Source organism: Sus scrofa, chromosome 3, assembly GCF_000003025.6.
Source record: "Sus scrofa isolate TJ Tabasco breed Duroc chromosome 3, Sscrofa11.1, whole genome shotgun sequence".
In the NCBI taxonomy this organism is placed as follows: Eukaryota; Metazoa; Chordata; class Mammalia; order Artiodactyla; family Suidae; genus Sus; species Sus scrofa.
This window is the reverse complement of record NC_010445.4, coordinates 6,501,930-6,525,211: the sequence shown is the minus strand read 5'-3', so window position 1 is coordinate 6,525,211 and position 23,282 is coordinate 6,501,930. Positions and strand designations below refer to the sequence as shown.

The 23,282-nt window shown below is 49.0% G+C and overlaps 1 protein-coding gene across 23 annotated transcripts; it reads right to left on the bottom strand.

Annotated features, from left to right (window-relative positions):
- ZNF655 (zinc finger protein 655) lies at positions 4,161 to 20,513 on the bottom strand. 23 transcript variants are annotated; one of them, XM_005661867.3, is made up of 6 exons: positions 20,386 to 20,504; positions 19,240 to 19,402; positions 17,660 to 17,745; positions 17,146 to 17,272; positions 8,329 to 8,433; positions 4,161 to 7,822 (listed from the first exon to the last, which is right to left on the bottom strand). In XM_005661867.3, the coding sequence occupies exons 2-6, from the start codon at positions 19,373 to 19,375 to the stop codon at positions 6,429 to 6,431; spliced, it is 1,848 nt and encodes a 615-aa protein (XP_005661924.2). In that variant the 5' UTR covers positions 19,376 to 19,402; positions 20,386 to 20,504; the 3' UTR covers positions 4,161 to 6,428. The 23 variants fall into 23 exon arrangements, with proteins under 23 accessions (XP_005661924.2, XP_005661925.2, XP_013850836.2 ...); XM_005661868.3 differs by lacking the exon at positions 20,386 to 20,504 and adding an exon at positions 19,828 to 20,379; XM_013995382.2 differs by lacking the exon at positions 20,386 to 20,504 and adding an exon at positions 20,184 to 20,379.

Genomic DNA, 23,282 nt, shown 5'->3' with positions numbered 1-23,282 from the left:
AGGTCAGAGATGGAACCCAAATCCTCAGGGATACTAGTTGGGTTCTCAACCCACTGAGCCACACCGGAACTCCAGTTTTTCATTCTTTACTGTCTGTCTAAATTGAGCGTAGTGTATTTAAGGATGGCCTCAGTAAGGCAGGATATAAAGAGGGCACGATTTTCTTGTGGTTCCTGGATATTTCTCTGATTTTGTCACAATTTACTTTTTTTTTTTTTTTTGTATTTTTGTCTTTTTAGGGCCGCACCCACGGCATATGGAGGTTCCCAGGCTAGGGACTGAATTGGAGGTGCAGCCGCTGGTCTACACCACAGCCACAACTCGAGATCCAAGCCGTATCTGCGACCTACATACACCACAACTCATGGCAACGCCGGATCCTTCACCCACTGAGCAAGGCCAGGGATTGAACCCACAACCTCATGGAAGGTATTCAGGTTCATTAACCACTGAGTCATGACGGGAACTCCATAATTTACTATTTTTAATGAGGATTTTTTTTCATTCCTTTTGTTAAGCAGGAAATGAGACGCTCTCTCTTATATGGGTCGGGGGCTCCTCCTTAGTCGCCCCATTTAGGGTCTATGCAGGGTACTGTTAAGAGTTCCAACCGGGTTGTTGGCGGGGTCCTGGGTGTGTAGCGTGTCTGCATGTGTTTGGGCCACCAACCCAACGTGTTCCCTTTCTTCAGGTGTTCGGGTTGAGCTAAGAAAAACATAAATATCTTGCCAGGTTAAGTCATAAGAGTGGGTTAGACAGTGGAATTCTTTAGTCTAGGTAGCTGGATCTGAGGTGAAAGAACCGAAGGGTTTTTCTATTGGGGATGCATCTCCCAGGGAAGAGGCTGCAGGAACTCTGACTATTCCTTCTACCCCTGCAACTTCTCTTGGAGGACTGGAGCTTGAGACCTGGTTAAGGGGTGGGAGTGGGGGGGACAAAAGAGGGTGTTATTTTGAGAAGGCCTGGTGTCTTTGGATGGGGGGGTCAAGACCCTGAGAGAGAGGAAGGGAGGGTAAACAGAAGAAGGAGGGGTGGGTAAGGAGGAAGAGGGGGGGTGAGAGTACAGGGGGTTCCTGATGAGAGTTGATGAGGAAGATGAGGCGTCTATAGGGTCAAAGTGTGAGGTGGAAGGCAGAGAAGAAGGAGGGTGTTTCTGTCTTAGTTTGTGGGGAGGGTGAGACGAGAGGAGGGGCTCATCCGTTTAGTAAAAGAATCTGGTAAAGGAGTTCCTGTCGTGGCTCACCGGAAAGGAATCCGACTAGGAACCATGAGGTTGCGGGTTCGAGCCCTGGCCTCGCTCAGTGAGTTAAGGATCTGGTGTCGCCACGAGCTGTGGTGTAGGTCACACACACGGCTCAGATCTGGCATTGCTGCGGCTCTGGCACAGGCTGGCAGCTGTGGTTCTGATTTGACCCCTAGCCTGGGAGCCTCCATATGCCACAGGTGCGGCCCTAAAAAGACAAAAGACCAAAAAATTAAGAATCTGGTATGAGTTGCAGTCAGAACAAAGAGAGGGTCGGCATCTTAGATAAAGGACTGAAGATATGAACCTGTGTCCATTTCCCATTACAAATTACATTGGAGAAAATGTTCAAAATTGCATTTGAACTTGGAAATCTAATGTACCATTTTCAGGCCATCGGCTTGTTACCTAGTTTTTATCGAGGCCAGGCCACACTGCAGAGAACTGAAACGCAGGGGCTTACGATCTGGGCAGAGTCCCAGGGTGGAAAGGTTTCGAAGAAGACACCCCAGAGGTGTATGCGTGGGGACTGAGAGGAGGAGGCGCCCCTAGTGTTAATTTGGGAGGGAAGGTTTTGGAGTAAGGGGTTAAAAGCCCACCTAGGCGTTCAGAGAGGCGTCCCCCTGTGACGTCTAGAATCTGAACATGGATGAGGTCACCCCTGATCAGGAAGTATCTTTCCAGAGGGGCAGCCTGTGACTGGTCCCTGGGACCAGATGAGACCGGCTGACTAGGCGCCTAGATTCTTGGTGAGGAGATGCAAAATTACCTTTTTCAGATTTTATGCTAAGAGGTTCTTCTCTGAGTGCTTTTTCTGTTAGTTTTTATAACTAACAGACAAGTAGCTTTACATTATTGGCTCATTTAATTTCCACGCTATCATTACCACAGTGTATAGACGAGAACACTAGAAAGGCTAAGTAAAATGTCCAGAGTCACACAGCTAGGAACGAGTAACTCCAAAGTCATCACTTGACTCATCTGTCTTCTCTGCTCCATGGACGGTTTTCTCCATTCGATTAGCTTAACCAATCCACTGGCTAGCACTGCAGGTAGCGCCTGGCATTTGTGTAGGTGAATGAATGAAAGGACGCAGGAGGTTACACTTTTGGATGTGAGAATTCCACTGTGCTTTGCTGAGATAACCCTAAGAGGCCTCTCTTAAATCCTGGGTTACCCGCGTCCCATTTCCTGGGGTGAGGCATTCTCCGAGGAGCCCACTTATTCCTGCGTCGACGATGCCGTGCTCTGACTGCTCTCCACTCTGCCTGAAATGCTCTCGCTGCTCTAGCTTCAGTGCGCCCCATCTCTCTGGTCTACCTCTGTCCACTTTAGCTCACGCCAAAGACCCAGGACTCGAGACTTGATTTTTCCACGACCCGCTTTGCTCCGCCGCCATAATATACAGCCAGATGTGTAAGTCAATCTTGGTAAGGATACATAGCCATCGGCAAGTGCTAGTTGGCAGAAGAAAAAAAAAAAAATCGCATGTGGGGCACTGGGCAATGGACATCTACGTCCAGTGATGGCAGTGGGGGGGCCTTGGCAGGAGATGGGAATTTGGGAGATTTGACCTGAGGCCTGTCATTGTCAGAACTGTCCAAGCCTGGTTTGAAGGCGCGTTGGGGAAGGGAGTGAGTGCTGACGGCTCCCAAGATATTAGGATATTTTCACCTCGATTCCCAGAGAGCTCTGGGGATCTTTGGGACCAAGTGCCAACAGTGACTCACTGGCTACGGAACAGGGAATGCAAAGCTGGCAGAGAAGACATCTCTCCTCTGGGTCCCTGCGTCCTGGGATGTGTCTGATACCAACGCCATAACGATGGAAAGCTTTGGAGTCACAGAGCTCTGATTTGGAGCCATTTACTTGCTGTGTCACCGCGACAGGCTCTTTGGCCTCTCTACACCCCAGTTCTCCTGTAAAAGGGAGCTGGTTCCTTGCAGTTGCTGTGAGGACTGTTGAGCGTGTGCATGCATGCATACATCCGCACATGTGCAGCTATGTAGGCGGACAGAGATATAAAATGCGGTGTCCCAACTGTTAGATTTCTTCTTTTCCCTCCCCCACCTTCAAGACTAAAACAATTAAGAACACAGAGTCATACTGGACTGACTAGATATCGGTAAGCTTAAAGGGTCCACATTATTTGTTCAAGTATTATTTTGGTTTCTCATTTTTTAAAATGTGTTTTATTTATTTAAAAAACACATACTGGAGTTCCCATCATGGCTCAGCAGTAACGAACCCAACTAGTGTCCATGAGGACGCGGGTTCAATCCCTGGGCTGGCTCAGTGCGTTAAGGATCCGGTGTTGCCGTGAGCTGTGGTGTAGGTGGCAGACGTGGCTCAGATCTGGCGCTGCTGTGGCTGTGGTGTAGGCCGGCGGCTACAGCTCCGATTCGACCCCTAGCCTGGGAACATCTACCTTCCGTAGGTGCAGCCCTAAAAAGACGGAACAAAAACAAAAACAAAAAACCCCACACACATCCTGGAGTTCCTTGGTGGCACAACAGATTAAGGATCCAGCAATGTCATTGCTGTGGCTCTGGTTACTGCTGGGATGCAGGCAGGCTCAAGCCCTAGCACAGGCACTTCTGCATGCTACGGGCGCAGCTAAATAAACAAATAAATGAAATAAAATGAATAATATGAATAAATGAAATAAAACAGATTCCCCTAGCTCTGCTGCAAGTATTTACTCTTAATGTGCTGACTGCGCCCCTTCGAATAACCCTTTAAATTCTAAACGTCCAGACTTTATCCCAGAGGCTTGTGGAAGAGCAAGCTTTGTATTCGTATGAAGAACAGAGATCAACTCCTGCTGTGAAGCAGGTTTCTAGAAGGAAGGGAGTTGCAGCCAGGACGGTGATTCCAAGGTTCCCAAATGCTTCTGGCTGAGGACTTCAGAAACAGATTCTCAGAGTATCAAACACACCTTTATTCAAGTGGAAGTACAAAAGCACATTCCTAAACCAAATGCATACATGTGATTTTTACATTTTCTGCTACTTAATCCTCTGTCTTATAACCGCCAGAGGTGACTACTGATCTCTATTCATAAAGGTATACATGTTCATAGACAGGAAAAAAAAAAAAAAAAACATGCATTTTTCACTGGCTTTTACATTTAGATCGATTCATTTAGGTCCCTACCTTGCCCTGATGAGATCCTATGCTGCTGATGGCTAAGAGGTAAAATACAGTGGTAGAAGTATCCTAGAGGTTATAGCCAGAAGAGGCTTACGGAGTAAGCAATGAATCTTTATATATTTGTTGAGGCTCCCTGGTGAATATTTCAAACATGAACTATGAAAGCCTCAATTGCTGGAACGACAACTAGAATTTTAAGTAACACTTGTCTTATTCACAAAATGTTATGACGCTTAAGATGGGAAAATAGAATACAAGGCCTTGCCGTCATCTAAAGAACCATGAACTCTTGCTAGGAGTTACGACCGTGACCCTGAACTCTGGAGCCAACATCTGTGATCACTGCATCATTCAAAGACGTCATGTTCTTTTATGCGGCCTGTAGACGCGCGTAAAATACAAAAAATACGGTGACATATATAAACAATTATACACAAAGCCCCCATACTTCAAATATTGTCCCGGACTGATAAGGGGAAACTGAGTGTCGGAATCCAAGGGAGAGTGAAGCAAGTGTAACAGGCTCCTTTTCCAGGCGTATCTGCCATCTTTGGAACACTCTCTAGAGAGATCACACAAGAACAGCAGAACCTGTGATGGAAGGCGGCCCTCCTTCACCAAGCTCTCCGATCTCTCAGGATGTGTTCGTCGTGTCCTGCTCTATCAAAAGCAGACCTGAGCATTCTGTTGGCCGTCAACGGACACATATAAAATAATCCTGAACTTAGGCATACAGTCTAGGCACTGAATATAGCTAAGCCACCACCAGTCTTGCTGGCTTCCTCGTGTCTTTTTCATTTCTTTTAGAGGGCGGTGACGGCTAATAGAGCTAAGAACTTGGGCGTCACTCGAAAATGTTTAGTTGCCTGCCACAAACTCAGGGGAAACAGAATCCTTCACGTTCATGGTTGGACGATATGTGCAAATCCAGTTCCTTTAAGGGAAAATGCTTTGCATTCGGCAAGAAGACATTAAAACAGTAGGTAGGGATGGCGTACCTGCCAGGGCAAAGCTTAGAACTAGGGAACCATCACTGAAAGTGCTCAAGAGAAGGGAGAAAGCAAGAGGAACCCAAGTGCTGGGACTGGAAAGGAACAGGGTCCTAAGAAAAGAGCAGGCCTAAGAGTCTGTTTTGGGGAGAACTTTGGCTGAGAACAGCAGAAAAAGCTAAATGAGAAACTTCCCAAAGGTTGGTATGTTTTAACATCGGTGTATTAATAATGTACCTTATCTTAGAGAAGCTGTGAACAATACGAACCAATTTCGGGGAAAATGAAAATGTTTATAGGCCACATTGAAATAAAAACAGCTTTAAACGAGTTCCACAAATAAAGTACACATACCTATTTATAACACCTATGAAACCAAAGCCTCTGCCATGAGAAAACTGCCAGCACCCAGTCACTCCTCAGATACGCTGCTTCCGCAACGAAAAAGACTGGGACTACGGAGCAACCATTTCACACACGAATAGTCATTTTCCCCCAATATTCTAACAGCGAACAAAGGCTGAAACACGGTGCTAGACGTTTCCACGGGCATGGTATCGGACGCTGGTCTGGCGTGGGCATTCCGCTGATGAAAAGACTGGGACTGCTCTCGAAAGGCGGGTCACCTTTACTCTCCCCAAACGACGTCTCTCGGGTACAGACGCTCTGCCGTTGAGTGAGGGCTGGGCTATGGCTGCCCCTTCCCACACGCACGCAGGTGCCATGGTCGCAGGCGTCCTGCATGAAATGAACTCGATGCTCAGCAAGGCAGTTTCTCTGACTGAAGGCTTTTTCACATTCATTACAGCGATGGACTTTTATTCAAGTATGACTTCTCCAACGGCAACTGCGTTATGGAAACAGCAAGAAGCATCTACCACATTCGATATGTTTGGAGGTGTTCTCATTGGTACGGGTCTGCAGGTGCCAAGAGCTTAACACCGACTGGCAGCTTGCCTCCCGTGCCACATTCAGAGGGGTTCGCCCCGGTGCTGAATGAAGGGCCAGCCGGCACCCGTGTGACTTCTCCCCGGCAGGAACTCTCAGATGTTGAATGAGGCCTGCACTTGACCGAACAGCTCCCCACGTTCGCTGCGCTCGTAGGGTTTCTCTTTGGCATAGATCCCTTGGCGGTGCCCAAGGGGTGTCCTCTGACTGAGGTCACCGTCCCATGCGTCACCGTCGAAGGCGTCGTCTCTGGCGAGGACTTCCTGCTGCAGGACAAGATCGGAGCCGGGCCTGAAACGGTCCCCCAAATCATCACCCTCGTGGGACGGCTCCTTCCTGTGGACGGCGTGAGGCTGAGTAAGGCGGGCGGTTTGACGGAAGGCTTTTCCACACGCGTCACATTCGTGCGGCTTCTCGCCGGCGTGAAGCCTTGGATGCTGAAGGAGGTGGGAGTGCAACCTGAAGTCTTCCCCGCAGTCATTGCACGCATGCGGCTTCTCCCTGGGGTCAAGTCCCTGCGGCTTGATGAAGCTCAAGCCGCATTCCCGGTAGGCGTAGGCGTTCTCTTCACAGTGGACCTTCTGGTGCTCGGCCAGGTATGAGGTATGACAGAAGTCGCCGCCACACACGGCGCACGCACAGGGCACCCCTCGGTGAACTCGCTGGTGCTGCGCGAGGTGCACACTGCGGCTGAAGACTCGTTCGCAGCCGCCGCATTTGTAAGACTTGGCTCGAGCGTGGCCCCGCTTGTGCTGCATCAAGTCCGAGCTCTGACTGCACGACGTCTCAGACGTGTCGCAGGACTTATCGGAGGCGTCACACGTATAAGGCTTTTCTCTGCTGTGTATCCTTTTATGTCGACTAAGGCTTGAGCTCTGACTGAAGGACTTTTCGCATTCTCTACACTTGTAAGGTTTCTCTCTAGTGTGGATCCTCTGATGTCTCGAGAGGGCTGAGCTCTGATGGAAGGTTTTCTCGCACGCATCACATTTATAGGACTTCTCCGGGGGCGGAAGGCTCTCGCACTTACCCAGGTGAGAGAGTCCCAGTAAGCTTTCCTCATACTCACCGCCCTGGACATCCCGCGCCAGATGTACCTGCTCGCGTGGACCGGCTGAGTTCCGGGGGAGGCTCGGGTCACACGTGTCCGTGTCGTGCACACTCTGTATTCTGAGCCCTCGCTGATCTGCGTCCAGAGCAGAGTCCACACGGAAGCTCTTTTCGGGCTCATGACAGTCACTGTTCTTCTCGCTGGTGAAGGTTTTCTTACTGATGGTTATTTGCCTAAACTCTCTCTCCAGGAAGAGAAATTTCCTTAGGATTTCCTGAAGCCTTTCTAGTCTGTCCTCAGGCTTATACACATCTCTAGCCTCCGGAACTTGGGCGATATCCTTTTTGAGTCTTCCTACTCTCACTCTGTAGGAGTGTACTTCTTCTGGCATTTTCTGCTTAGGAACCAACCGCTCGCTCTCTTCTCTGGTCTCTCCATCTGATTCAATGTATAAATAGAAAATGCAAATGTAACCTGTACCCCGTGCTTCAAAAAAGAAAACTAAGGAGAAAACGAAATTAAGCTACACTCTACCAGGGTAAGAGAAGCTTCTTTTCTCTGAAACACAGGCACAAAATCGCAACAGCATATGTGAGGGTATGAATAGGGGCAGTGACACGGCATCCAAGTGGTTCAGGGTCGGGTAGAAAGACAGGCATGCTCAGCAGAGCAAGAAGATAACCAAGTAAGGTGTTTCAAAGGCGCTAAGAGGGAGAAAGTGCGACAGAATTCTGGAGAAGCAACTTGAATAGGGACCTGGTACAATTTACAGACAAAGGACGAAATAAATGCAAAGAATTCATCAAAACCGAAGGGAAAAGGAAGGAGCTCTCCATCCTGGGATACAGATGGAGCTCTCCCTTGACTACCAAAGCAGCTACAGCTTGGCTCAACAACCAGACTTTGCTTCCCTCACTCCACCTGTTTGACTCTGCCTCACTCACCTGAGCAGTCATCTCTTAAGACGTCTCTATGCTCAGTTTCCAGATCAAAGACCTGTAGATCTTGCTCCAGCTGGGAGATCCCATCAGGCTTGGCAAGTGGAAATCCTGCTCACAGAGAAGGAAACGCGATGTGGCAATTTATCCCCAGACACTACACAGTAGCCACTTTTTCTCTTAATTAACGGTTAATGGAGAGAGAAAGTACATTATTAGAAGACGCTAGGAAGGCCTGGAGAGCGAGAAAGGCAAAGATCTTTTACAAGGAGCTCACATCTGGGATCCAGAAGCAAGTCAGTGACTTTGGGGAGCATAAGTATTCATTTTAACATCACTCAGACAAGGGAATTTGTGCATGAGTGTGCAACTGTCCTCACAGAAATTATCACCATCACTCTTCATCTGTCACCTACAGACCAATCTATGTATTAGACCAGGTCTACAAGTATTCGACCCGGTCAAAATGGAGCTCTTCAAAATGTAACTCTGCTGGACTCGAGGAAGGTGAATATTCAAGCACCTGTGGTTATGCTGAGCTAAACTGTAGCCACAGAATCAGTGAAGACTGAGCAAATATTCCAAGGACCAAGCTCAAAAACAATTCATGGAGTTCCCGTCGTGGCGCAGTGGTTAACGAATCCAACTAGGAACCATGAGGTTGCGGGTTCGGTCCCTGCCCTTGCTCAGTGGGTTAATGATCCGGCGTTGCCGTGAGCTGTGGTGCAGGTTGCAGATGCGGCTCGGATCCCGCGTTGCTGTGGCTCTGGCATAGGCCGGGGGCTACAGCTCCAACTGGACCCCTAGCCTGGGAACCTCCATATGCCGCAGGAGCGGCCCAAAGAAATAGCAAAAAGACAAAAAAAAAAAAAAAATTCATTTCAGGGCACATGAGGAAACAAATAATAATATGACATGTGCTTACCAATCAGGAGCTTATACTCTTGTTTATTCAACGCTTATGGGGAGCCTCCTTATACAAGCAAAGTTGTAGGAGATAAGAGAACCCAAGCAGGTAAGGGCCACCCCCCTTAAGGACCTTACACTCTTAACTGCAGAGACAGATGGAAATAACTTACAACATATGCTAGAGTAAAGAAAATGCAACATAAGTGCATTTTCACATCAAATGGGCCTTCTCTGGCTTGCATAACGGACTGCTGGGATCTGATCTCTTTTAAAGCAGAAGCAAGAGGAAGGTGCTTCTTTGGAGGGCAGGACTATTATAGCATCACAGGGGCAGTTGTCTATTTTGCTTCGTCTTGTTTTTACGGCCCCACCTGCAGCATATGGAAGTTACCAGGTTAGGGGTCCCACTGAATAACACCAGGGATGGACTCTACGTCCTCAAGAATATTAGTCAGGTTCGTAACCCGCTAAGCCACAATGGGAACTCCGCAAAGCGGCAGTGTTTACAGGTATTCAGACCATAAAGCTTGTGGTAGCAAGCGTACAAGGTCTAGCCCAAGTCCCTCATCTCCAAAAGCCTTTCTCTCTGCTTACTGAATGCCTACAAAATATACTGTTTCTCTTTCCTAATATCTCTTTATACAATGGAGTTCATAGATTTTATTTATTTATTTATTTAGTCTTTTGTCTTTTCAGGGCCGCACCCATGGCATACGGGTCCAATAAGAGCTACAGCTGCCGGCCTACGCCACAGCCACAGCAACGCCAGATCCGAGCCCCGTCTGTGACCTACACCACAGCTCACGGCAGCATCGGATCCTTAACCCACAGAACGAGGCCAGGGATTGAACCTGCAACCTCATGGTTCCTAGTCGGATTCATTTCCGCTGCGCCACGATGGGAACTCCGGAGTTTACAGATTTTTAAAAATTGTTTTCAGGTAGTATCATCCCTACCTGATTTATACTCTTCGAGAGCAGGGGCCATGTGTCTTGTCATCTTGTCTCTTGCACTTGACTCATTTATTTAAGAGCTACTCACAGAGTGCCAATTTTGTGCCCAAGTGGCAATAGATAATCAGTGTTTTTAAAAGGGCTCTGAGAGTTCCTGCTGTGGTGCGATGGGATTGGCAGTGTCTCTGGAGCACTAGGACGAGGGTTTGATCCCCAGCCTGGCACCGTGTGTAAAAGATCTGGTGTTGCTGAAGCTGTGGCATAGGTCTCAACTGTGACTTGGATCTGATCCCTGGCCTGGGGACTCCACATGCCACTGGGCGGCCAAAAATAAATGAATGAATGAATGAATAAAATAAAAAGGGATTTGTACATGAAAAATGATAAAGCTGTTTGCCCTACTAGGATTCCAAGCAAAAGCCTACCAGCAGGGAGATCAGAATAAACCTAAGAAAGGCAGATACTCTGTTTCTGAATTTCTGCTGGACACAGAGGCAATTCCCTTTTAGTTAAGGTCCTATACTTCAAAGGAAAGAGTTTTGCAAGTTTAAAAAAATTAGCATGGGAGTTCCCATCACGGCTCAGTGGTTAGTGAACCTGACTAGCATCCATGAGGACGTGGGTTTGATCACTAGCCTTACTCAGTGGGTTAAGGATCCAGTGTTGCCGTGAGCTGTGGTGTAGGTCGCAGATGTGGCTCAGAACCCGCGTTGCTGTGGCTGTGGTGTAGGCCGGCAGCTACAGCTCCAATTCAACCCCTAGCCTGGGAACCTCCATATGCACAGGTGTGGCCCTAAGGAGACAAAAGCCAAAAAAAAAAAAAGTTAGCATGTCGTGAATCAGCAACTACTCTACTCAGAATTCTGATAACATAATTTGCAAATTTTAATTTGAGTTTTTTTGTTTTTGTTTTGGTCTTTTTAGGGCCGCACCCTCGGCATATGGAGGTTCCCAGACTAAGGGTAGAATTGGAACTTTAGCTGCTGGTCTACACCACGGCCACAGCAACGCAGAATCCGAGCCATGCCTGTGACCTACACTGCAGCTCACAGCAATGACAGAGCCTTCATTCACTGAGCGAGGCCAGGGATCGAACCTTTGTCCTCATGGATGCTAGTCGGATTCATTTCTGCTGAGCCACGACGACGGGAACTCCAACTGAGATGTTTATTATAGTTTTTCTAATATTTGATAATTGAAGCAAATTCTGGTTATTTATTTGCTCTATATCAACACTTAAATCACATACACACCACAAAAAAGATCATCTTCATGTGGGAGGAGGAGCTGGATTTGGACGTGTGTTTACAGCAGTGCAGGAAGGTAAACGATGCCTCCTAGTGGGCAGGTAGAGACAAAAGACTGCACTTTAAGAGAGAGAACAGAACAGACGTAAAGGGCACTTGTATCATCAGTATCATCAAAATACTAAGCCAAGATTTACTAAGCATTTGGTAGTACAAAGTCCCATGCCAAGAGTTTTAGAAGCTTTCACTCACTGAATAATAGTCACTATACCTTCATCAGGCAGGAATTACTACTGTACCAATTTTACAAACGGGGAAAACTAAGACTCAGAGAGGTTAAGTAACCTGCCCAAGGTCGTGATAACTCGGCAGGTGGAGCTAGGGTTCAAATAGACAATCTTATTTCAGAAATTGGCCTTCAAATAATCTACTAGTAAAAAATAATAATTGTGGCGCTCCCATCGAGGCTCAATGGTTAACAAACCCGACTAGTATCCATGAGGATGCGGGTTTGATCCCTGGCCTTGCTCAGCGGGTTAAGGATCCATCATTGCCATGAACTGCGGTATAGGTTGCAGACGTGGTGCTTGGATCCGGCATTGCTGCAGCTGTGGTGCAGGCTGGCAGCTGCAGCTCCAATTAGACTCCTAGCCTGGGAACTTCCATACGCTGTGGGTGCGGCCGGAAAAAAAATAACCAAAACAAACCCCAGAAAATCAGTTAATTTGAATAACAGAAAGCCAGGATTCAACAGACTTGGAATCCTGACTATTTAAACTCAATCTAAGAGAACATTTACATGGAGTTCCCGTCGTGGCACAGTGGTTAACGAATCCGACTAGGAACCATGAGGTTGCGGGTTCGGTCCCTGCCCTTGCTCAGCGGGTTAAGGATCCGGCGTTGCCGTGAGCTGTGGTGTAGGTTGCAGACACGGCTCGGATCCCGAGTTGCTGTGGCTCTGGCCTAGGCCGGTGGCTACAGCTCCGATTCGACCCCTAGCCTGGGAACCTCCATACGCCGAGGGAGCGGCCCAAAGAAATAGCAAAAAAAAGACAAAAAAAAAAAAAAAGAGAACATTTACTGTCAAAAAAAATGAAAATCTCTTCATAATAAAAATCTAAACCCCTAGGGACAGTCTGAACAATAATCAATTTGAGAAAATTCCATTATTAAGAAATAATTTGAACACTTGTGGAATTCTTGTTTATATTAACAAATCTGGTCTATAGCTCCTACACTTGCTTTCCTTTAAAAAAAAAAATGAAGTAACTATCAGAAATCGGATACTAGGAGTTCCTGTTGTGGCGGTAACAAATCCAACTAGGATCCATAAGGACGTGGGGTCGATCCGGGGCCTCGCACAGGGTTGAGGACCCGGTGTTGCCATGAGCTGTGGTGCAGGTCACAGACACGGCTTGGATCTGGCATTGCCATGGCTGTGGTATAGGGCAGCATATATAATTTTCCTATCTAAAATTACTTAATTTTTTTTGGCCACACCCACATCATGAGGAAGTTCCTGGGCCAGGGACTGAACCCACACCACAACAGCAACCCAAGCTGCGGCAGTAACAATGCCAGATCCTTATCCCGCTGCACCACAAATGAACTCCTAATTAGATTTATTTTTAACTTCATCTGCTCTTTAAAAACAACATGTAAAATTACCTAATTGTTGCCTGTGTCAGTGCTGTGCTAAGGTTTTAGCCATCTGAAAGCTTCATGCCTTTCTTTCTGGTCCTCGGTACACAAACTGAATCTCTCCCTCGCAGTATCATTCTTGTGTGGATGCTTAATGGAATGGAATGTATCCCTTGACAATGTTACTTTGAGGTTCCCGGGCTAGGAAGCAGAGCTGCAGCTGCAAGCCTACATACGCCACAGCCACAGCCACGCGCGATCGGAGCTGTGTCTGCGACCTACACCACAACTCCCCGTAATGCTGGATCCTTAACCCACTGAGTCCTCATGGATACTGACTGTCCTCAGTATCCTGTGTCCTCATGGATACTGGCTGGGTTTGTTACCACTGAGCCAAGATGGGAATTCCCACTTTTTCTTTTTTTAATGCATGCCCTTTCTACTCCCAACTGCACAACCTTATGCCTATCTGTCAAATTTATTGTGATCATTTAAAATTATCATCGGAGTACAGAGTCACAAAAATATAAAAAACAACACGTGTGACTGGACTAGCTGTCCAAAGGCAAAAAAGAGCAAAAAAACACAGGCTTCAGAATCAGATCTGAGTCCCAAGCCTAGCTCTGATCCTGTGCAGATCACTCAACTTCTCTTAGCCTCAATTTCCTCAGGTATAAAATAGAGTAATTTGTGGCTCAGAGGGTTCAGGACCTGTTGTCACTTCTGCAGCTCAGGTCACTGCTGTGGCACAGGTTCAATCCCTGGCCCAGGAACATCCACATGCCTCTGGAATGGCCGATACGACAAAGAGGTAGATAAAATAGAGTAATACTTGCTCACAGGGTTCTAGTAAGGATTAAATGATACATATATAGTACCTTGAAACAAACTGGCTGCTCAATAAACGGTAATTAGGGAGTTCCCGTGGCTCAGCGATTAATGACCCGACTAGTGTCCATGAGGACTCGGGGTCCGATCCCCGGCCTCACTCAGTGGGTTAAAGATCTGGCATTGCCATGAACCGTGGTATAGGCTGCAGACATGGCTCAGATCTAGCATTGCTGCAGCTGTCATGCAGGCCAACAGCTGCAGCTCCGCTTTGACCTCTAGCCTAGGAACCTCCATATGCTGTGGGTGCAGCTCTAAAAAGACAAAAAAGCAAACAAAACAAAACAAAAAAACAGTAATTAGCTCAATAAACAGTAACTAGCTCATTAAATAGTAATGATTACAATAAAATAATATATTTGTCTTCATGACATCAACATCAAAAAGCAAGGAGCTGGGGAGTTCTCATTGTGGCTCAGCAGTAACAAATGTGCCCAGTATCCATAAAGATGTGGGTTTGATCCCTGGCCCCACTCAGAGGGTTAAGGATCTGGTGTTGGCGTGAGCTGTGGTGTAGGCCACAGATGCAGCTAGGATCTGGCGTTGCCATGCCTGTGGTGTAGGATGTGGTACAGGCTGGCAGCTGCAGCTCCGATTCAACCTCTGGCCTGGGAACTTCCAGATGCCACAGGTACAGCTGTAAACAGCAAAAAAAAAAGCAAGGGCTATGTGCCAAACATTCCTGATTTACGACTCATTCATCATCAAGTAGAATTTTGGTACGCATATTTTCAATGCTGTCATTTTATAGGGTACCTGCCACACTGCCCCATGTAATCCAGGCCTGTTTCCCATTCTCAGTCTCCAGCTCTAAGTCGTAGATAACTTTTCTTTGGGGATGCCCCTCAAGCCAGTGACTCACTCACTGTCAGCAGCATAGGCTTCTTTTTAGATTTGGTAAAGAAAATGGTGACTTTTGCCTACTTTTTATTCTTTCGCTCTGTTCGTACTCTGTATATTCAACACTACTGCTCCTGTTCAGCGGAAACACGTAACCAAAGGACCAAAGTTCTGATGTCTGTGACAAGCACAGCTCAGAGCTACCACCATGGGATAAAGACATCAACTGGAAAACAGGGCTGCTACGTCAGAGACTGGCGTACAAAGTCCTCATCTTACGATGCCAAACATCAAGCTGAGCTAATGAAATGTGCAAACTTAAATTTCAGGTGGAGTGTGCTGAACCCGCACATGTGAAAACTACCTCCAAAGACTGTAAAACATAATTACGAAGGAGATGCTGCTCCCTGGCCACAAAAGCCGAGAGAGAGGGTCTCTTGTGTGAACCTGTGCCTGGTCTGTGTGAGTGCACAGAGATGACAGAGGAAATGGGATAACTCAGTCTAACAGCATGCTGTGCTATTAGACTGACTGAACTACTAAGATGTTTCTTTACTCCAAAAAGTAGACAGGTTAACTGTTGGAAATCATATAATTATGAGATAAAATGTACAGTAGTTTACAATTACGTATCCCTTTACAGTTTACAAGCTGTTAAATATACATTCAATGTGACGGCCTGAAATAAGGAAACTGAACTCTTCTGCCCTCCCATTTCCCCTCCATCAAGGACAGAGCTAAGGAACACTTGATCTGAAAGGTCACATACATGCATCAATCTGAACAGCACCACAGAGAAAAAAGGGGACAAAGGCAAGATCCTGGAGGGGGCCATGGGGAGTTAAAGGAGAGAAAAGACCCAAACGTTACATCTGAGCAAGGCCCGGGGTCCGGGGAGAGTCAGGCAATAGAGGGGCCAGGTCAAGTTCAGAAAGGGAGGAGCACACGGCGCACGTTCACATTCTAAAATAACACGACCAGATCACGACTGAAGAGCTGGAGTTGAACTTGGCGGTTTCTGAGAACACAAGGAGAGGACCACCAACCACGGCTTCTGAATGAACTCAGAATTCAGGGCTCAAAATGCTGGTTGCAATGGAAGACTTCCTTGGCCCTTTGAAACTTATCAAAGGTCATTTGAGGAGCTGCAATGTTACAATCGTGGACAAGGAGTTTCCGAGCAGGGACGAGCACTATCGATGGGGAGCCGATACTTGGGCCATCTCTTGGAGATTCCTGCTGAAAGAACTGCAAGTGTTTCTCCAGAGAAAGCACTTGCCTGGGTATGACTCAGGGCCGGGCAGGAATTCACACTATGAATCCGGGTGGTGGGAAGGCGGAGAAGTATGCCTATAAAGATCAGAGAGCGAGGAATGGAAAACGCACTGAAAACCTTCCCAGTGGGCACTGCCTCCCCACAGATGAGAAGCTCTCTTTAATTCTGAGTGTGATCAAGGAGAAAAAGCAGCACCCTGGATGCCACCAGCAGAGGCAAAGCAAAAAAAAAAAAAAGAGAGAGAGAGAAAAGGGGAGAGGGAAAAGTGTGATAAGTACACCATTAAAAAAAAAAAAAAAAAAAAAACAGAAAAAGGAACAAGGCTCACATCAAGGGGGGAAGGTGCCAACAATGTGTACTGATGCTTCGCTACAGCACTACAGGTTTCCTAAGCTCAGCTGCCAACGGCACACCCAGCAACACAGGAGACACTCCGTCTGAGACCAAGCGCGCCGCCGCCGCTCGAGTAAGGCTGCGCAGGATTACCGTCTGGGTGACTCACTGAAATGGACTCACAGTGAGTCATGCCTCTAAATCAAGTCTCTCGAATCCTGTCTGCTTGCAGATGAAAGTAGGGATCTTAAAAGGTGAGGGATTGCTCAACAAACATTTTAGCCTATCTTTAAAAAGAAAAAAGAAAAAAGCATTTCTTCTTCCGAGAACATGGGGAACTCTCAGATACGGGGCCCTCAATTACGATGATGCAAAGTGGCTGGTTCTGGGTTGGGAGGCCCCAGAGTCTCTCTCATATAAAAAGAAGAAGAAAAAAAAAAAAAGGAAAAGGAAAAGAGAGGGAAAGTGAGAATGTAGGCAAAGCACCAGCAAGTTTCCCTTTTCTAAACAGATGACCCACAAAAGCAGGAAACACTGAGGCTAAGGAGTAGAGAAGGTCTCCCCTTGAAAGCCCCCAAAGAAACCCACTCCCACAGGAGATGACCTGAAAGACGGAGGATTCGGGATGCTAAGACCTGGAATCTGAGTCACACTCAGAGACCTCACATCTACTCAGAAACAGGCAAGTCAAGAAATCCTAGTGGGCAAACTGAAAAGTAAGAGAGACAATCCTTACCCAGTGAGACCAGGTTCCCATAATTCTCTAACATCACTTCTCGGTAGAGATCCCTCTGAACGGGGTCCAGGCATCCCCATTCCTCTCGAGTAAGGTGCACAGCCACATCCTCGAATGTCACAAACTCCTGAAATAACACAGCCTGGCTGCTCTGGGGAAGGAGGCCACTAGAGCATCATGGCCAGAGAATGAAGGAGAAGGCACAGTGGGGGTGACACTGGAGAGGAGGGGGAACAGAGGCGAATCCGGGGACTCAGTTCCACCACCCTTTCGCATCTCCTATGCGCCCAGGACAGCACCAGGGATAAAGCAACAGTGCCTGCTGCTGGTCCCGGGGAGGCGGAAAGGGGGCTGGCTGGGTGAGGTCCAGGTCTGTGTCGATGATCGGTTCCCAACCTGAGGTCCACTATTTTAAAAAGGTTCCAGGCAAAGGGTTATGGATGGGATGAGGAAAGGCCCACACTCCATGAGCGGCAAGAGTCCCTGAGGACAAGCAGAGGGTTCCTCAGCTCACCTGGTACATGGCTGTCAAGAGCGCAGCTGCCTGGTCTCCTGGGCTTCCCTCGTGGGGAAGAGCAGGCACCTGGGGAACAGGTGGAGCTGAGGGAGGAGAAAGGAGCCAAGAGTGAGAGCAGCCCGTCCCCGGGGCTCCCTTCCAAGAGGGGCTCCCTTCCGAGAGAGTCAGCGGGACCCTTCCTCACACCGACATTCCCGTGAACATTTATCACGTACTGAGTGTGTTCTACACGTTCGTAGCACCTGCACGCTCTCCTGACACGTTGAGACCCAGTGATGCAGGATTGCACTATGAAAGCTCCTATTTCACTATATCCCCAGGACCCGAGAGCCCTCTAGCAAAACGGGAGGCACCGTTACCTTTTCTGCAGATGGGGGGGCAAAGCAAAGCATAAAGATTTGCAGTGACTTGTCCGGGCTGAAGTTATGTGGCAGGCTTTGGACCCGCTCCCAGATACCATTCTGTCAACGTCATGAAACCTTTCTTTCGCGAATGAGCACGGTCTCTGAGACCCGTGCATAAGGCTCCCAAGGAGAAGGAACGGCCCTCGGTTTCGGTTTCCTCATCGGCTCCTCCTCCGTCTCACAACGCGCTCTACACTGTGCCACGCGGCTGGCGCTCCCAACACCCAAGTTATTTTGGGCACTGAAGTTGGCCGCAAGCAATTGAAGACAAAGTTTGTACAAAATAAAACCAGTACAAGACAGTACCAGATGATATCTACATATATCAATATTATATCAATATGTATATCAAAATAATACACATAAATTTTATAGTGAATACATGATACATATACATTCTTTTTGTTTTGTTTTGTTTTGTTTTTAGGGCTGCACCCACAGCATATGGAGGTTCCCAGGCTAGGGGTCCAATCGGAGCTACAGCCGCCGGCCTACACCACAGCCACAGCCACATGGGATCCAAGCCACATCAGCCACCTACACCACAGCTCACCGCAACGCCAAAGCCTTAACCCACAGAGCGAGGCCAGGGATCGAACCTGCGACCTCATGGTTCCTAGTCGGATTCGTTTCCGAGGCACCACAACGGGAACTCCCAGTATGTGTACATTCTCATTAGGCACTGGGCTCAACCAAGGAATTACAACGGTTGCTTTCTCGACCAAAATTTGTCACAAACATTGCAATTGCGACAGAACAGCAGATGGCAAAGCACAAAAGGTCAAAGAGGGAAGAAACTAAGTTAAGAGAGCGGGGAGGGCCAGGCCCTACAGCTAAGAGGAACTGAAAGCAAGGCGAGGGCTGGGAGATGGGGCAAAAGCAGCGTATCTTGGAGATTATTCTAAATGTGCCAACTGGGATGAAGCAAAGATTGTGTGAAGGAGAACAGCCACAGCAGGGTGTGTGGGTACCATTCTGCCTGTTAAAAGAGGACAGGCTGACCTCAACAGAGGGACCCAGGTCGGGGACTTAATGGAGTCAGGTCATCCGCCCCTTCCCCACCTCCCCTCTAGGGGCCATCCTCTCAGGGGAGTCCCCTGCCTCTCTGACACCCGGCCCAGGAGCCCGTCCACACTCCCATTCTCCTGGATGCGAGTGCTCTCTCGGCCTTACCCCCAGTGAGCCCCTGCTCCATGTCGGTGTCCTGCACGAACTGAGGTGTTGGGGACAGACCCTCAGCGTAGGCCTCCAAAGGCTGAAACGGGACCCTTGGAGATCCTGCTGTTTCCTGGGCCGATAGTTCCTCCATCCCTGTGCTGGAGGACAAGGACCATCACTGCAGGGTGAGAGGAGGAGAAATTACTGTGACAAGTGAAAACAGCCCGTCATCCTACACCCTCAGGACTTAGCAAAGTACCTTACACACTGCAGATACCTAATAAAAAATCGTTAATAATGACTGACCTAACCCAAACAGCACAAAAAAAAAGGAGTATCTTGCATTTTTAAATATTTAAGGTCCCATTTTTAAATATTTAAGGGTCCGAGTCTGCAGGTTTACGTGAACTCCACTCATTCAGAATCTGTGGCTTTTTTTTTTTTTTTTTTTTTTTTTTTTAATCAAGAAGGCACAATTTCATAGTGGAAAGGTTTCTGCGGAAATTTAAAATGCTCGGCATTTACAAACTTCTCGCCAGGCTGAGACAGACACACTAGCTACGATTCGTCACTGGTTTTTCAAGCAGGCCCCTGAGCAATTACCTGGCAAGCACGTGTCCGCCCACTTTGAATTACGGAAGGGACTCGACCCCTAACAACCACATTCCACGGTGGGGCCGGGGGTGGGGGCGCGGGGGTCGGACCCTTCGGAAACCCAGGCCGGGAAGGCAGGCCCTTCCCACCATCCTGACAGTAACCGGGGAAGGGCTGCGACTCAAACAGGTTTGACAGGTTGTCCTTCACACGCAAGGACGCGACAGGGACAGGGTGCCGTCCCCCCTCCACCCCCTGGGAAAGGCCCTCAGAAGGCCTCGGCCGGCGCTGCCCTCCTCCCGCTTCCCGGGCAGCTCAAGACACGGGCCCCCAAGGGCGAAGCGGGCCGCAGACACCCCGCTCACAGCAGGGCACGGTCACCGGGTCCTGACGGCGGGGCCCTCGGCCCGCGAGGCGTCGGGGCGAAGCCCGACCGAAGCGTAACGGGCCCGGGCGGCCCGGCCCCGCGCTCTCCTGGGGACGGGAGCCTCCTCCTGCTCCTCCTCCCCGGGAGGCTCGGTAAGAGGCCGGCCCACCGCCGCCCCAGAACGGCTTCCGGGGACTCACCCGAGCGGAGGGGCGGGCCAGGCGGCCGTCCCGTCGCGGACACCCTGGCTCGCGGGGCCGGCCTTGCCTTTCGGGGGTCGCTCTAGCCCGCTCGGAGGCCGGCGCTTCTCGGTGGCACTTCCGGGGGCGGTGTCCGCTGCCGGGGGCAGGGCCCCGGATGAGGGCGCGGGAGGAGGGCCCCGGAAGAGCGGGCGGGAGGAGGGCCCCGGATGAGGGGCGCGGGCGCGGCTGCGGCTCGTCGGGGAGGCTTTGCCATGGTCTTCTGCCGGCCTCACCGCCCTCCTGACCCCGCTGCCCACTCTGTAGCCAGTAAACCAGTAATGACCGCGCCAGCCCCGGACGTGGGAAAGCGCCCCCCGCTGGCCCTTGCCCAGCTCCAGCCAACACCCGAGCCTCCCCGCGGAGTGGGGTCCCTTCCGCCTGGGTGCGTGTCGGGGACGAGCACGGGGGCGGACCCTAGGGTCCGATGTCCGTGAGTCAGCCGGTTGGGAGCTTACGCAGGGGCACCAAGCACGCCGCTTCAAGCGAGGGTTGGAGGTGTTTCGATGGCCGGAGAACCACAGAGAATCGTAGGATCGGAACATACTACAGTTCTTGGGGGAAGGTGGGAGCGTTGAGCAAATTGGGGTGAAAGAAAGACACCGATCGCAAGAGAGGTGCGTTCCTGCTGGAAAGACTGGGCTGTGCAGAAAGAAGCAGGGCTAGATAAAGCACGGAGCACGTGGACAGGCAGGGCCAAGGCTACACGAAGCCCCTAGGGCATTATGACTGCCTAGCTCCTTAGAGAATGTGATGTCCTGTGGTGCAACTAGACCTGCCAGGGACTGGAAAGTCGCCTGAGGAATCAAAACGGTGATTTGGAAGGAACAGTAGATACTGCTCCTTTGTTTAAGTTCACAAATCAGATATTTTCCTTTAATGATACTTGACATTTCCATTAAATATAATCACAACCAAGTGTGACATTCTATATGTTTTTTTTTAAACGCTATGAGCCTTGGAGTTCCCGTCATGGCTCAGTGGAAACGAATCCGACTAGGAACCATGAGGTTGTGGGTTGGATCCCTGGCCTGGCTCAGTGGGTTAAGAATCGGGCGTAGCAGGGAGCTGTGGTGTAGGTCGCAGAAGCAGCTTGGATCCCAGTTGCTGTGGCTCTGGCTTAGGCCAGTGGCTACAGCTCTGATTAGACCCCTAGCCTGGGAACCTGCATATGCCATGGGTGCACCCTAGAAAAAGATTAAAAAAAAAAAAAAACGAGCCTCTGGGATATTCTGATATGCCTTCCCTTTCTTTCCTCCTTGGTATCATTCATCTAAAGCAACTTCCTACCATGAAACAATCTCTCTAGTCTATAGCGTCTCTGCACAAAGGTATAGGCGTCACAGAAGATGCACTGCATTTTTTTGTTTGTTTTATTTTGTCTTGTGCCTACACCACAGCAACACGGGATCTGAGCCTCGTCTATGACCTACACCACAGCTCACAGCAACACCAGATCCATAACCCACTGAGCAAGGCCAGAGATCGAACCTGCGTCCTCACAGATTCTAGTTGTGTTTGCTAACCACTGAGCCACGACGGGAACTCCGATGCACTGCATTTAAAAAAAAAAAAAATGCACTGCTTAATCAATTGCCCTGTTGGACAGCTCCAGTTAGAAACTTTGGGGTGTTGAACAAAATTACACTCCTGATAATGTCTCTTGTCCCTGTCGAGATCCCTGGACAATAGGTGACAATTACTTCCAGTTTTTCATTAACAGCTTGTCACCAAACCAGAGTCTTGCTCCTGGCCGCAGTAAACTGAATGCTGAGACACTGAGGTTTGCAGCAGAGAGTTTATTCACAAGGCAGCCAAGGGACGAGGTGGGAGAATGCCTCTTAGATCCCCACCCGAAGGTGAGGGGCTTGAGATTTTTATGGGATAAAGAAGCAGGTTGGGCAGGTGCGGGGAAAGGTGATTGACGCAGGAAGAGGTGAAGTCACCCGTGTTCCACACAGGTGTATCTGAGTGACATGCTGCTTCATGGGAAGGGTTTCAAAAGTGGAGCACTTGGCATGATTTGGGGGAGTTTTGGCCTCTGATGTCAAAGGGTCAGTCATCACCTGCACGGACCTAGTTTTAGGATCAGTGGACCTGACAGTCTTAGCCAACATGAACTGGACAAGAGCCGACTCTTATGTTTCTGAAAACAGCTTAAGCCCCTGTTACTATAGCAACTCATAAATCGGAGGTGTTCATAGGGGTAGTTGAGGCGTCTTGCGGTATATTATCTAAGCCTCATGAAACTTGGAGGGTATGTAATTTGAAAAAAACATGATAAAGGCAAGCTTGGTCCGTGAAGGCAGGCTACAGGCAGAGGGGTTGTGTACCAAGCTGTTCCCTTAGCTGCTGTCCTGTAAGACAAGCTCGAGAATTGGGCACCATTTCAAGCTTTCTCTTCTAGGAGAGCTATAAATTTGGGGTTCTTTCCCAAGTTGCCATCTCCCCACCCGTTGTACCTCTTAGCAGAGTGTCGCATTTCTGCAGCAGAGGTGAGCGAACTCTGACGGTGGTGTGTTTGTACTTAAGTTTTGACTGACTCAGGCAGTTTTCTCCAGTTAGGGGACACATTTAAGAGTCTACTTCCCGAGGACTAGTCTCCATGAGGACACGGGTATTTGATCCCTGGCCTCATTCAGTGGGTTAAGGATCCAGCATTGCCCTGAACTGTGGTGCAGGTCGAAGATGCGGCTTGGATCCCGAGTTCTGGTGTAGGCCGAAAGCTGCAGCTCCAATTCGATCCCTAGCCTGAGAATTTCCATATGCCACGGGTACAGCCCTAAAAATCAGGGGAAGGAAAAAAAGGAGTCTACTTCCCACCAAGGGGCACGTGTCCCTGACAAGGAGTGATAATA